The sequence below is a fragment of the Octodon degus genome, unplaced genomic scaffold, assembly GCF_000260255.1.
Source record: "Octodon degus isolate 3935 unplaced genomic scaffold, OctDeg1.0 scaffold00015, whole genome shotgun sequence".
NCBI classification, from domain to species: domain Eukaryota; kingdom Metazoa; phylum Chordata; class Mammalia; order Rodentia; family Octodontidae; genus Octodon; species Octodon degus.
This window is the reverse complement of record NW_004524591.1, coordinates 6,202,290-6,216,181: the sequence shown is the minus strand read 5'-3', so window position 1 is coordinate 6,216,181 and position 13,892 is coordinate 6,202,290. Positions and strand designations below refer to the sequence as shown.

The following is a 13,892-nucleotide window of genomic DNA, read 5'->3' as shown; positions in this document are numbered from 1 at the left end:
ATGCTTTTCCAATTCAGCACAGGCTCGGCTTCCAAGTCAGGCACTGCACACAGGAATTGCCAAAGCTCTGGCAGGAGCATCTCGCTTACAGCCTTTTCTCACTCTCTCTTAACGTGAAAACACTTACAAGCAGCCTCTTGTCCAAGTTGGCTTTTCTCAAGGAAGAGGTAACAGAGTTGGCATCTTTTTCTGCCATCCAAGCTTTAAAAAGCTTGACAGCAAACGAGGCTGCAATGCCTGTTTAAAGAAAAGAAGAAAGTATCATTCCTAGAAACAAAACCACTTGACAACTTTGGTTACTGGTTTCCGAAAATGGGCAATTTAACAGCTTTGATTACACTGAAAGGGAACGAAAAAATAATTAAAATATTTTTTAAAGCATCCTCTCTGATTCTAAGCTAGAACTTATTTATTTTATGTGTTTATTTTTACTTGGTCAAAAATCTATCTGGGGCCCACTGAATAGCTTAGCAATTAAAGCAGCAGCTAGGTTCAATCCCTGGTGTGCTGTGCAGGTCCTGCCCTCAGGGTGCACTGAGACAGCAATTGAGACTGGGCTTGGTGGTGTGTGCCTGTAATTCCAGCTCTTGGGAGGCTGACCACAGGTGGATCACTATGAGTCTGATCCATATAGTGAGACCCTGTAGTAAATACAATAGGGCTTGTGGTGCTGGGGTTCGAGCCCCAGCTCCTGCACCCTGCTTAAGCAGGCATTTCAGTATGCTGAGCTATCTGACTGGCCTTAGTTGATCTGTTTCTTGCTTTCTTTTTTTTTTTGGTGGTACCGGGGATTGAACTCAGGACCTTGTGCTTGCCAGGGAAGCACTTATTCTACTAAGCTATCTCCCTGGCCAGAATCTATAAAACGTCAGTATAGTGGAAAGACATCTACTCTTTCCACTATATGAAACATGGCAAAGCACCAGGCACAGAAGTCAAGGAACCAAAATGGCGTCTGATGGCCTCAAATTCTTTGCATTTGAAATGAAAGCTGCTGACCTCAAGCACGATAAAGGTGCATGTAGAAAAGTAAATTCACACTAATTACTGTGGATTTTCAAGGCAAAATCTGCTTGACTGACTTCCCTGGCATGAATCTCAGCCATGAGAAAATGTGTCCCATGTTAAGACGTGGAAGGCCATGACTGAAGCTTATCGTGATGTCAAGACTGCCAATTTTATTTGCTTCTTTGCTCTGTGGTGGTTTTACTGCAAATTAAGAATCATAACTATGAGACACAGAAGACAGCTTATCTTCAGCACCAGCAGGTTCACCAACTCCAGAGCATGGCAAAGCATGGCCCAAAAGGTACAGACAAGTGGCTTGAAAGAAGTGGTCAGTAACTGGGCTCCAGACACCACTGGCAAAGACACAGAAAGGACTTGCCAGACATGTGTCCTCTTTGTAATGTTTTCATTAGAAACGTAAAAATATGGAAGCAGACTGAGTTTACAGTGGGAAAGCTCCTGGCGAAGACAGTAGCTCTGGCAAAGCTACTGTACTAAGGTCAAATTAGCTGATGGATATGAACCACCTGGCTAAGAATCTGTTTAATATTCACATTTTCAATAGTGACAAAGAAGAAGTCCTATTTGTGAAAACAAGCAAACAAAAAAACCAAGCAGCACACTAACAACCACAAGCCACACAACTGCAGAGTAAACGGGTACCAATTAGTTTGTGGGTGAGTGACAGCAGTAAAGGATCAGCAGCGGCAGACAGTAGAACTACGGATGCACAGGTACCACTGACTTTGCATTTCTTTTAGAAAAAGCATTTAAGCATATTCATGAGTTAATCTATGAACAAGGCTCTGAAATAAAGTTGTTGTTGTTGTTGTTTTTTAATTTCCCCTTCAGTACTGGGGACTGAACCCGGAGCCTTGATGATAAACTACATCTCCGGCCCCCTCCCACTGGAACATAAGCATACGCAACGTGATCAGCTACTTTTTTGAATTGTTAAAGCAGTACTTATGCTAAAAGGAAACCACTGACTCACATATCCGTATTTATTTAGGAGTTATTTTCAAATAAAAATAATCAGACAAGTAATACATAGCTCTGCTGTCAGCACACCAATTTCTAAATTTATGTTTCATTTATTAAAGAGTTATAGAGTGCTTGAAATATTTAGCTGATCTTGCTTAATTGAAGTTTTCGTCTAGTATTGACTGGCTAAGCACCCTTTATTCTCTGTAAGAGAAAACCCCCATTTTGTCTAGCCAGGTTACTTCTGATTAGTCAGTCTTGGCAAAACTTCTTCATATGACTGGTTAGGAATGACTCAGGCTAATCTCATCTGCCCATGCTACCCCTTGGACAACTGCTACTGGACCAACACTGGTCACGTGGTCCACCTCAGCCAATCAGTATCTTTGCATGCCAATTTCATGCAAGTCTTTCAGCTACATGTAGATAAAATTGTTCAATTCATTTACCATTTACATAAATTCTGCCTGATTCTTCTTAATTGAATAAGCAGAGGAACTAAGTTAAAATAAAATTATGGCTAGGACAATAAATTGTGCTTAATAAGCTAGAGAACTTTAAGGTAACAACTTACTGACATGGAATCAGCATTGTTCGCTTACAAAAATCAGTATTAAAATTCAATGCAAATTTACATAATTAAGTCGTATTAAGACTAGGCTGTACGCTGTCTCCGAAGTAAAGCAAAGCTGTGGTCAGAAGCAGTGGTCTGAAACGTAGGCTTAAGCCGTTCCTCTGCACTGAGGGACGCTCGTGATGAAAAGCGTGGGCAATGTCTCTGTGCTTGTTCTTCTAGCGAGCAGGGTGGCCGGCCCCCTGGGCCATTTGCCGGGCACGAGGTGGGAGGAAGGCATTTCCTAAGCCAGTCCCAACAGAAACCAGAAGTTTAAGCCTCTAGCTCCTCAGTGCAAGGGGAAAGCGTGTCACAGGCGCCGCACGGCGCTTCCACAGCAAAGGCACTGCCTCCTCTCAAGGTTTAAAATTCGAACATACAGAAAAGTTGAACAAACTGAGCAATAAATGTATACGTATGTATTCTAGACTCTACATCCATTAATGTTTTGATACATTTTGTTCATCACCTATCTCTCCGTTTATCCCTGTTTTGGTTTTTAGGGGAAATACAGAGAAGGTTCCAGAAATTACTTGGGGTTCTAATGTACCTAGGAGAGCAATCATGTTGTAACGGCTGGGATAATCTAGTATCAATAATGTCCACGGTTTAAATTCTTGGGTGTGCACACTGGTTAATAAAAGTAAACTGAGGCACCAGGGCTCTTCTCAGAAAAACTCATTCAAATGCCCTAAGATGAACAATAGACTAATTGTTATGGTTTGTTTCTAGTTGTCCCCCCAAAGCCTCATGCAGTCACGACAGGAAAATTTTAAGAGTCTGTGATTAACTCATGATCCACTGGGATTATGGGTGTGTTACACACCCAGCCGGGGGCAAAGAGCCGGAATGCAATTTAAGGGAGATAGACGTGCTCTCTGTGGCCACTGTTGCCGCTACTCTTCTCTTTACTCTTGTTCCTCACTGGATCGTCATCAATGTGAGCCATGTTAGTTAGGATGGGGGGTTAATCCCAGGAATCTGGGAGGCCAAGCCATGAGGAATCAAAAGTTAAGCCTAGTCTGGATAATTTATGACGCACCAAGACCAGGACTCCAAATAAAAATAATCAAAGGAGCTAGGGATGCAGCTCAGCAGGAGAGCCCTGGGCTCACTCTCCAGGGGTGCTGGGGTGCCGTAGGCCAAATGCTGTAGAGAATCTCTGAATAATGCAGTCTGACTCCTAATTTATTGTATTTTTTTCGCTTCACTGTAAGAAAATTCTAACCCTTTTCATTACTGGGATGAATGAGGCTGGGACTTCATGTGTGTAGGAGGATAATTTTTAAGTTCTTAGGATTAACAGATGTTCTCACAAAAGTTGCATTAATTTACTTTTTAATGAAAAATAACTATGTTGTGTTGCATTATAATTTGAATATCATTATCCTCCTACAAGAAAACAGCCCACTTTTTGTTTTATTCTGTGAGCAAATCATTGTATACACGCCTATCCAATTCTCAGAAAAACCTCCTTCTGCAGTAAGCATTGACTTCTAAAAGTACTCATTGTCTTTGAGACAATGGAGATCCCCAGTGTGAGCAAAACGAGGGTCTGAGAATATTTCCCCAGGTCTTGAGAGGAAACTGTTCGGGAGAGTGGCCACTAGAGGGTGGGGCGATTTTTAATCGGACATTTTTGATGACACTTTCTCTTTATAATTTTTAACACTTTACTAGTACATAGTTGTAATCCACGCAGTTCGCAGTCATCGTAGGGAGTGGTTACCTGTCTGTTTTATTCCGTGGGGGTCACTGCTTCAGGCACTTACGTATAAAAGAATAAACAATGTATAAAACCCAAGGCACACCTGCCAATGAAGTGCTGTCCCAGTGAAGGGCAGGAGGAGCGCCTTAGCTGAAAGGGGCAGTTCCGACCTGATTGATTTTACTGCCTTTAACCAGGGCTTTGAGATTTTGTTTCTTGGCTTGGTTTTGGTGGTACTGCGCACAGAATCCCAGTCTTGTGCGTGCTAAGTCAGAGTTCTACTGTGCCGAGCTAAACCCAGTCTTTTCTATTGTCAGATGGTGTTGCTCAACTGCTCAGGTTGGCCTTGAACTTGAAATCCTCCTGCCTCAGCCTCCCATGTAGCTGAGATTACAGGTATGTGGCACCACATCTGAACACACTAACTTGAAAGATTTTAGTTTTAAGATTGTAAACAAAGACTTCAGTCTCGGCCTCTGTGTAGTTGTGCATGTTTTCCTTCTCGGTTTTTACTGTGGACACGTATTCTCTCATTTACAAGCAGTAGGGACGCTGGCAAGCGACCCCCGTGCTTCTCCACCCGGCTGGCCCTGCTCAGCATCCTCAGTGTGACCCCAAGCATGCTGGTACCTTCTTTGACTAAGCTGTCGGTGAAGAGGCTGGTGAGGATGGTGGCCGGGAGGGTGCCGTTACCCAGCAGGATCCCAGACAGCATGGCCAGCTTCGTCTGCTCTGCTTCGGAGAAGGCTTTAAGGAAGAGGAGAAGCTGTGGGTCAAACAAAAGAGAGCATGTCTATGCAGCAGCGGACCCAAGGGGGAGCACGACACGCGGCCCGCACCTCCCTGGCTAGTCCACGAAAGCGCGTGGTCAGATACAGCGCCTCCTGCTGGAAGTACTGCTGCCCAACACAGCCCTCCTCCGCATTCACTTGCGAACTGCTGTGAAGATTTAGGAAGGAAGGGACATCTGGAGAACAGTGTGCGCCGCTCACACTGGGCCACATATAGGTGGGGTGACCAAAATAGTGTGAATGTTTAAACTCTTACAGTCAAACTCACATTGGTAAGTACAATGGGGTGTGTTACAACAGAGAGAGGGAGATTTTGATGGAGATTAATTAATGGCAATATATGTTTCATGGTAATACATTTTTAGATCTTTAAATATTCACCATATTTTCTGCAATAAACTGATGTCCATATGTTTTACAGCTATGGTGATACCCGCTCCCCAATCATTTTCTTTTTTGAGGAACAACAAAATTCTCAGGGTAAGAAAATAAAACCAAAACTGCTGCCACCATCAACAGCAGTACCGCAAAGATCTATGCTAAGGTTTTGGTATTCAGCCTTCACTTTTCTGAGCTCACAGCATACAACTGTTCACAGTAAGCATGTTGGAAGAGGAAAGGATTTTCTAAGTTCTTGATTTTTTTTTTTTTTTTTTTTTTGGTGGAACCGGGGATTGAACTCAGATCCTTGCGTTTGCCAGTCAAGCGCTTATCCTACTGAGCCATCTCCCCGGCCCCAGTTCTTGATTTTTTTAAAACAACTTAGATCCAAAACACGCTATTTCTTGGATTACACAGTTTTACCACCAGCCTTAGTGATGAAGCCAAAGGAATACACGAGGCAAAAGAAGCGCTAACAGGCTGCAAAAACGTCCTGAGGTGTGTGTTGGCAACAGCAGCTTTGGCACAAGAGGGGTGGCGTCGGGGGTTGGGTGCGAGAGTGTCGCTGAGTGTTCTGGGTGCCAGCACCACAATCCTGTTGCCCTAATAGTAAAAGGAGCTGAAAAAGGGGTAACTCTAGACTGTCTGAATGTGGGAGCCAAAAGCCAGGGCGATTGCTTTCCACTGTTGTGGGCTGCCTGCCACCTTTATCCTAGTGCTCTGACTATGCGTGCTAGGTATTTGCTCCATTTTATCACTAGGCATGGTACCAAGTTCTCCTGGGACCACTACTATTCAATATAGGGACTGCTGATTCTTTTTTTTTTTTTTTTTCATCATTTGCCACCAAAGAAAAATAACCAGTACCAGTACCAATATAGACTTCAGTACTTCCATGTGAATGACACAATTCCTCCAATAACTCTGTGAGGGAGGCAGGGCAACACTAATTTACCATCCCCCAGCAGCTGAAGAATTAGGTTACAGGAAGGCTACGTGACTGGCCAAATATTTACATTACGAGTAAGTGGCAGAAGTACAATGAAAACAGTCCAGCTGACTTTCATCTATACCTATACAATTTTCAACAAATTAAAAATTCCCTAAAAGCCAGGCATCAAGGGAGTAAGAGTATCAAAGATCAAAGCTCCACAGAGCACCAGTACATTAAAAGAATACTCATTCATTTAAAAAATATACTTTGTCATGTCTAATCACTTCAAATAATGACACTGTTCAATGAATCAATGCCATGTTTTTCAACAGAGATGGTTCTACAATATAGAAATACCATGCAGAAGAAATCCTTCTTGATAGCTTATTCATTCCATGAAGAAAATAGCTAGGGGTGTTTTCAAGGTTCAAGTGAGCTGAGAAGTAAAGCATAAGTGGTAACAGTGTTTATTTGAACTTTTTACATCACTTTCCTATTTTGATTACTTAAAAGTACCTGTTATTTTCTAAGAATGAGGCAGGGTAGTGGATAGCTTTCTCCATTTAAAATCTTTCCATATAAAAATCAGTTTATGGTTATTGAATGAGATCATACAACGTAGTATAAAGAAGTGAAAAATGCCCTCTTAACAAGCTGCCTTAGGATCAACATTAGCAATCTGTGTTCTTCCAGATTTTAAGTGCACAGATACATCCACATGGACACACATTTTTTCTAAGTAAAAACCTGTTGAGAACTTCAGGGAAGTTGGCAGAGAAGTAAAGACTTGCAGAGTAAACCAGAGGGCACTTCTGATCACACTTCTTAGGCGTGAACACCTCGGCGGTGTTACAACATAGCTTCAATGTCCTCTAAGGACTTGTGTGTTGAAACGTATTTCCACTGTGAGGTATTAAGGGGGTAGGAACTTAATGCAATGATAGTAAGTGGCGGTGGGGGGCTTGGGCAGTGATCAGGATTCAACAGTCATGACTAACTCCTGGTAGCTGGATAAGAAGAGGGACAAGAGACCGGAGCCACACGTGTACATATGCACCCCTATCTCCTGCCATGAGGTGCCCTGAGCTAGGAGCCCAGACTCCTCAAGCAGGAAGAGCATCAGTCAACCTTGGACCAGAATAAACTTCCTTTCCTCCTAACTCACCCAGTCCATGCTATTGTGTTAGTGGCAACGGAAAATGGACTCATATAAACAGCCTCCATTCCTACTGGCAGGAAAACGGGAACAAAGAAATGACCTTGACCAAGACCAAAGTACTACTAAGTTGCTGCTATGCACCTTGTGTTTTTCACTTTTTAATTTTTGAGTCAGAGTCTCAGTTTGTGATTCTGGCGGGGTTGGAACTCACAAAGTAGGTCAGGCTGGCCTCCAAGTAGCAGCGATCCTCTTGGTTTAGCCTCCCCAGTGCTGGGAGTACAGGTGTGCACCACCACACCCTTCATTTCATTTACTATGGGCATTTCTCCTCTTCAGTTCTTGTAGTTAGGTCTCATTCTCTGCGCATAATGTTCGTTCTAATATACGGATAGGCTATAACCAGTATCTCACCAATGAACATTTAAGTTATTTCTCAATATTGTGATAAACACCTTTATGCATACAGCTTTACGTCATACCTACTGTCCTGAATATCTGGAATCTCTAGTTTTTGTTGTATGCTCTGTGACATTTAAGATCACACTCTGTAAAACTATTCCTCTTTAACAAAGCACTGTTTCACATTAAATATGAATGAAAACAGCCCAGGGTAATTGCATACTTCTTCCTTTAGTGTTTAGCTAACATTCTGTCACACTAAATCATTCATCCAAGAAGCTTTATCTGCTGTCCCTAGCACTCCTGGAGTACCTGTCTGTGTCCCTCCATCCCAGCACTCTAAACAGGCAGCAATTTGAAGCTGTTACCTTTTTCATTTCATCTTCAAATGCCTTTTCCAAATACTTGTATCTCCTGATAAGTTTATTGAAGACCTAAATGTAAGACACATAATATTATTTAACAATTCAAAAACCCACAGAAGTAACTCACCTTAACTATCTCACAGACCTATAATTATAGGTATGAACATATTCCTATTGAGCTATAAAAGCTATATGCATTTTAAAAGTGTTGCTATGACGCAGGGAAAGAATAAAATCGAGCACCTGGAGGATAAAACAAATTCATTCAAGAAATGAATGCGTAGACAAATAAAAATATGATGACAATAAAAATGAGTAAGGCTTTGCAACATGTGAGACACAGAGACTGAAGACAGCCACTAAAAGGAAGGGTCACTGTCACAGAGTTGAAGACGTGTTGGCGAAGAGGGCGGGGTTTCAGGCAGACTATAACCTGCGTGGGCGGCAGCCACGGCTCTCACGGATGAGGAGAAATCATTGTAACAGACTAGCCATGGGGACTGCCGGCCTCCTCCCTCGGAGGGACTTGCTGTGAGGTCACTGAGATTCTAGGCTATAGGAAAGCAGGATGCTCTTATTTAAATTAGCATCTTGTAAATACTGATGACCTTTAATATCTGGGGACATGCTTTCTGAACACAGTTCCTTTCTCTTACATTCAAATGAATTACTCTTACACATTTTGGTGAATTTTTTTTTTTAATGTAGTTAAGATGGAGCTCAAAAAATAAAAATTATGCTAGCCCTTTAAAAGAAAAGAACAGTGAAACAGGAAGGGAATTAATGGGCAGTGAAAAAAAATTGTGTTGAAATCCTCCACATTTTGACTTCCAAACAACACTAGAATTCACATGCTTCTTAATGTAATTAGTAATAGGAAAAATCTCTTTATCTAAGAATGGTTATCTTAATACCCACAGGTAAATGTCTATGGAAAAGAACAAAAGTCATCATTTTTATAAAAGCATTTTCAACGAGCTAATAACGGCTTATTTCCTCTCAAATATCCTTCCCATTCATGTAATCTCTGCTCAGTGGCCTCATTCACCAGACTTTTCTGTCATTCTGTAAATATTCTATGATTTTTAAACTCAAGCAATGTATCAAACTGTTTTCTCTTTCCAATACCCATTATCCAAGTGAAAAATAAAATTATTTGTAAAAAGAAACTATTCAATTTAAGTATAATGAAGAGACAAAGTTCCCTACATCTTGTTTATGGAAACAGCTTTTTCTTCTAAGTCTTTTCTTCCAGTGAAATTCAAATAACAAATAATATATCTTATATCTGTATTAATTTTATCCTGAAAAAATTCTATGGGGAAGGTAAAAGGCACTATTATTTGGCAGACATGGAAACGGCTACTAAGTATTCAGATTCAGAAATTTAGAAATAGATACTTTGTATTTAGAAGTTGTGATGCCCTGTGAGCTGCCTTTCATAAACAAAAAGGTGACCGCAACATTTAAAAACATCAGCTTTTGAAGTGAGGATACTTGTTTCTGTTTATTTTTTTCTTATAGGGTTTATATTCATTACATAGTATTAGAAACAAAAATATTTAGATGACATTAAAATCTGGCCAACTCAATTCTGTCTACTTGTGTGTACCAGGTAAAAGTACTTCTCTGGGCGCAGTGGCACATGACTATAATCTCAGCATTCAGGAAGCTGGACAGGAGGATCATTACCTTGACGCCAGCCTGAACTACATAGTGAGACCCTGTCTCAAAAGAAAAATGCCTTAGTTTTTATGCTATGTTTCTTACATATAAAATGGGAAAAGAAACCTTTCCTAAGATAGCATGTGATTAAAAATAATGTCTTAAGTTTAAATTAAGGGCCTTCTATTCCAAATTCCTTCATACACCTTGCATACTATAATAATTAAAGGTAAGACACAGCCCTTAGAGTCCTCCATCACTTAGCCGCGGCATTTGCACTACAAATCTCCCCGTGCCTTTGTGTGAGCTACAGGGTCCTCCTTATGAATACCAAGTGCCGCAGTTGACTTCGTCTCCTGTCGGTTTCTGTCGCTGTTTTCTTGCTTGGGCACCACAGCCAACTCTACACCACCTCTGTACCTTACAGGCAGCGCTGCACACAGGCTAAGCACTGCTGCGGGACAGTCCTAGGGCAGGCGCTGCTGGGCAGTAGGGAATATGCAACTATGTTCTGAAAGCTATCACTTTCTCTGAAGACAGAAACAGCTTATGCTCCCACTGGCGACTGCCTTGTGCACCTGGTCCCCTAAGTCCCTGATGGATGACTGGTTTGGAAAAAAGCTTTTTGGCCTTTTCAAGCCCATTGTCTTTTTTTTTTTTAAGAGGAAAAACACAAACAAAACTAACAAATAACAAGGGTAGGGCAGAAAAAAAGCAATATAAGACAGTACAAATGGTACAGAATTTCAGAACAAGAATGGAATATTAACAATGGTATTATATTACCTGTTATTAAATCTGTTGCTCACACTACCAGATACAGACATGCAAGACTGATCCAATAATTAAAGTCACCCACTGTCTTATGAATGTCACTGCCTTTTCACGTGCGTAGGAACAGCCCTATCACAAATGTGGCTATAGAGTTTAGTTTTCCTCAGCCCTGTCTTGCCCCTTCTAAAGCCTTGGCAACCGCTCAATGTCAGGCGCTACCTGAGCATAGTTTCGAATGGTTTCATGATCCTCATTTGCTGAAAACACACAGTGGTTGGTCATCTTGGTCTTGTCACCGTCATCTATGCGTGTTCCTCCAGGGGCTGAAAAGAGAACATTATCGTTAGTACAATACCGAAATGAGAAAGGCAGCTGCGGAACACGGCAATTCCTGCACACCATCAAGAGAGACAGTAAGAGCTGAGAACTACCTCCAAATGCCCGAGAAGGCCTTGGGCAAATATATACCTGTCGCTCCTTGCTGATATTGTCAATGTGATACAAATTGGTTGTTCTATTTCTTACGTCACCCACAGCATCTAACACTGTTGTTCACAGCCTTATGTCTTCTCAATCCTATCTCTATGGATCTGGTCATTTCTAAAGTGTATCTTTAACCACAGGAGTCAAACAGCAAGCTTTATTCAGCAAAATTAATTCAGTTTCAGCACAATGCCTGATGTTACTCATGTAAGGACATTTTGCTTTGGGTTTGGTAATTTGTCAGCTTCTGCTTCCCCTAACTATGAATGGGGAGCTCTGCTACTAACAGACTGCTGCAGCTCTGGCAGGTACGAACTATAACTGCTCCTCCTTCACCCACCCAGCGACCCACACATCGGTGAACAGCATGCACTCTGTGCTTGTGTTTGATCGCCCATAGCTGCACTGTTTTTTTAAATAAATTAATTATTATTTTTTTTCAAAATTTTATTGATAAACAGATAGCAATGACACAGTTTCAAATCAAATCGGAAGTACAGTGTCAACAAATAGCTGCACTCTGAAGTGTTTCATTCTCTCTTATCTTTTTTCCTCATGGACTAAACTGACCAGAACAAAGGATGCCTTTTTCTCCGCAATTCCATTTTCCACATTCGAGGACATCACCTCCAAGCTGCAAAGGTGGCCATTATAAGCACTGACTGGTTAGAAGTCAGTACCTAGTTCACTGTACTTAGGTAAAAGTTTTGAACAAATCAGAGTAATATCTTTCATATGTTTAACAAGTATTTGTAGCATATATACTTATACTAGCTACTGTGTGTAGGCACCGAGGATACAATGATCAAAGGTGAAAAGACACGTTATCTAATCACCAGTTTATTTTATTTTATTTTTTTTTCCGTGGAACCAGGGATCGAATTCAGGCCCTTGAGCTTGCCAGGGAAGCGCTTATTCCACTGAGCCATCTCCCCGGCCCCACCAGTTTATTTGTAAATTTAAGTGTACAATTGCCTTGATTTAACTTGTGATATTAGGTCTCCTGATGAAAAGGGCTGTCTTTAGCTGCCTCTGGTGCAGAGAAGCAAGTAATGATTCAACTGAATTATACTTTCACTAGCTATTGCGTCCTTTATATGCTTCAGACTCCAGCAGTTTTGGAAATAAATTAGTTTTTAGAGAAGTCAGTTCATCTAGGAGTTTATTTTCATTCCATTAAGTTATGCATGAGATTCAATTAGCCCCTTTTAATGAACACACCACCTGGAACAAAATTTTATTAAGATGATAATCTTCTAAAAACTCTGCGCTAATTATTCCTGATAAACTTTATATAACTGAAAACCATGATTTTGAAAGTATAGTCTGTTCTTTTGCATTCTTTTACATAGCAAAAGCACTTACTATATACATGTTATATATTGCCACAACTTCTACTTAGAATTATTTTTCCTGATATTGGAATTAAGAATTGCCATTTATAAATGGTAACTTTTCCTTATGAAGTGTACATAAAATATTTCTTATAGCTATTACACCAAGGGGAAAGCTACAAGATCAACATAGTTATTGACTGAAGAACAATTAAGGGAAGACACATGTTTTTGTAGGTGTAAAGAAAATTTCATCACATGTGATAATCAAACAAAGTGTTCATATTAAAAGAACACACCTTGTTGGCTTCATCGATTGCGAGGAGGTACCTTGGGTTGTGCAGCATATGCTAAATAAGTTGCACTAAACACGCTGCTCTACCCTCTTTGTGGAACTACAGTGTGAGGGATGAAACCTGAACCGCAGAAATTAATCTGCTGATTGCAGTAAATACAGCCTCGGGATAATTCAAGCAAGATGTACAGATAATTTACCGCACATTGGGGAGTGGTAATGATTAAAGGCAGGAGTCAAGTGGCATCCAGAGAAGTACGAGGGGGTCTAGGAGGATTGATGAGAGGGAAGAGAACACAACAGCTGGGAATCACAGAGGGGTCAACAGTGTTGCCCTCTCAGCGGTCAGTGGGCCCTGACACTCACTGCATATGGCTAGAGCTGTGTACAGCGAGCAATCTGTGTAAATACCACCACCAACAAAAAATCAATTCAGTAGTAATGAAAATCAGTGCAGAGGGGCTTTGCATTAAATGGGGCCATGTGCCAAAAAGAAACATGGTTGTGCCAAAAAGGGCCAAGGCTTTGTGCAGCCTGTTCACTGCAGGAACTGTGCCCTGAAGACGTTTCGCAAGCAGACCGAGAGGCCATGCCCACGGTGAGTGTTGCTGAAGGAGTGTCTTCAGTGCTTCTGTGCTGCCAAAGCTCCATATGTGACGCAGTACTGTGTGGGCCGGGCTATGCCTAAGTGGTCGGAATTCCATGTCGGAAGCCTCAAAGCAGCGAACGCCCTGCACTCCTGCCCTGACCCGCTGGTGCTGGCCTTCGCACTCCACTGACGCCCATTTCAGGGCCAAGTCCTGCAGACGAGGGGAAAAGCTGTCTGGGTGGGGGGAGCTAAAAATGGAAATGATACTTGAAACAAGAGCTCAGCAGAGCTTCTACGTCGAAAAGGAGGAATGATACACCCTTGTCTCAAAGTCCAGAGCAAGCCCTGTTTCTCAATGAAAGGCACACATTTTGGGCAGGGCAACCTTACAGTGTTAACTGCTTTGTGCA

The 13,892-nt window shown here is 41.6% G+C and overlaps 1 protein-coding gene across 1 annotated transcript in view; it reads right to left on the bottom strand.

Annotated features, from left to right (window-relative positions):
• The window catches only part of Bzw2 (basic leucine zipper and W2 domains 2), a 42,578-nt gene that overhangs the window by 17,348 nt on the left and 11,338 nt on the right, over positions 1 to 13,892 (bottom strand). Inside the window, exons 4-7 of the mRNA XM_004626435.3 lie at positions 11,001 to 11,104; positions 8,346 to 8,411; positions 4,944 to 5,079; positions 128 to 237 (exon numbers count right to left, since the gene is read on the bottom strand). Of these exons, the coding sequence (XP_004626492.1) occupies positions 128 to 237; positions 4,944 to 5,079; positions 8,346 to 8,411; positions 11,001 to 11,104 (416 nt within the window). The remainder of the gene's footprint in view (positions 1 to 127; positions 238 to 4,943; positions 5,080 to 8,345; positions 8,412 to 11,000; positions 11,105 to 13,892) is intronic.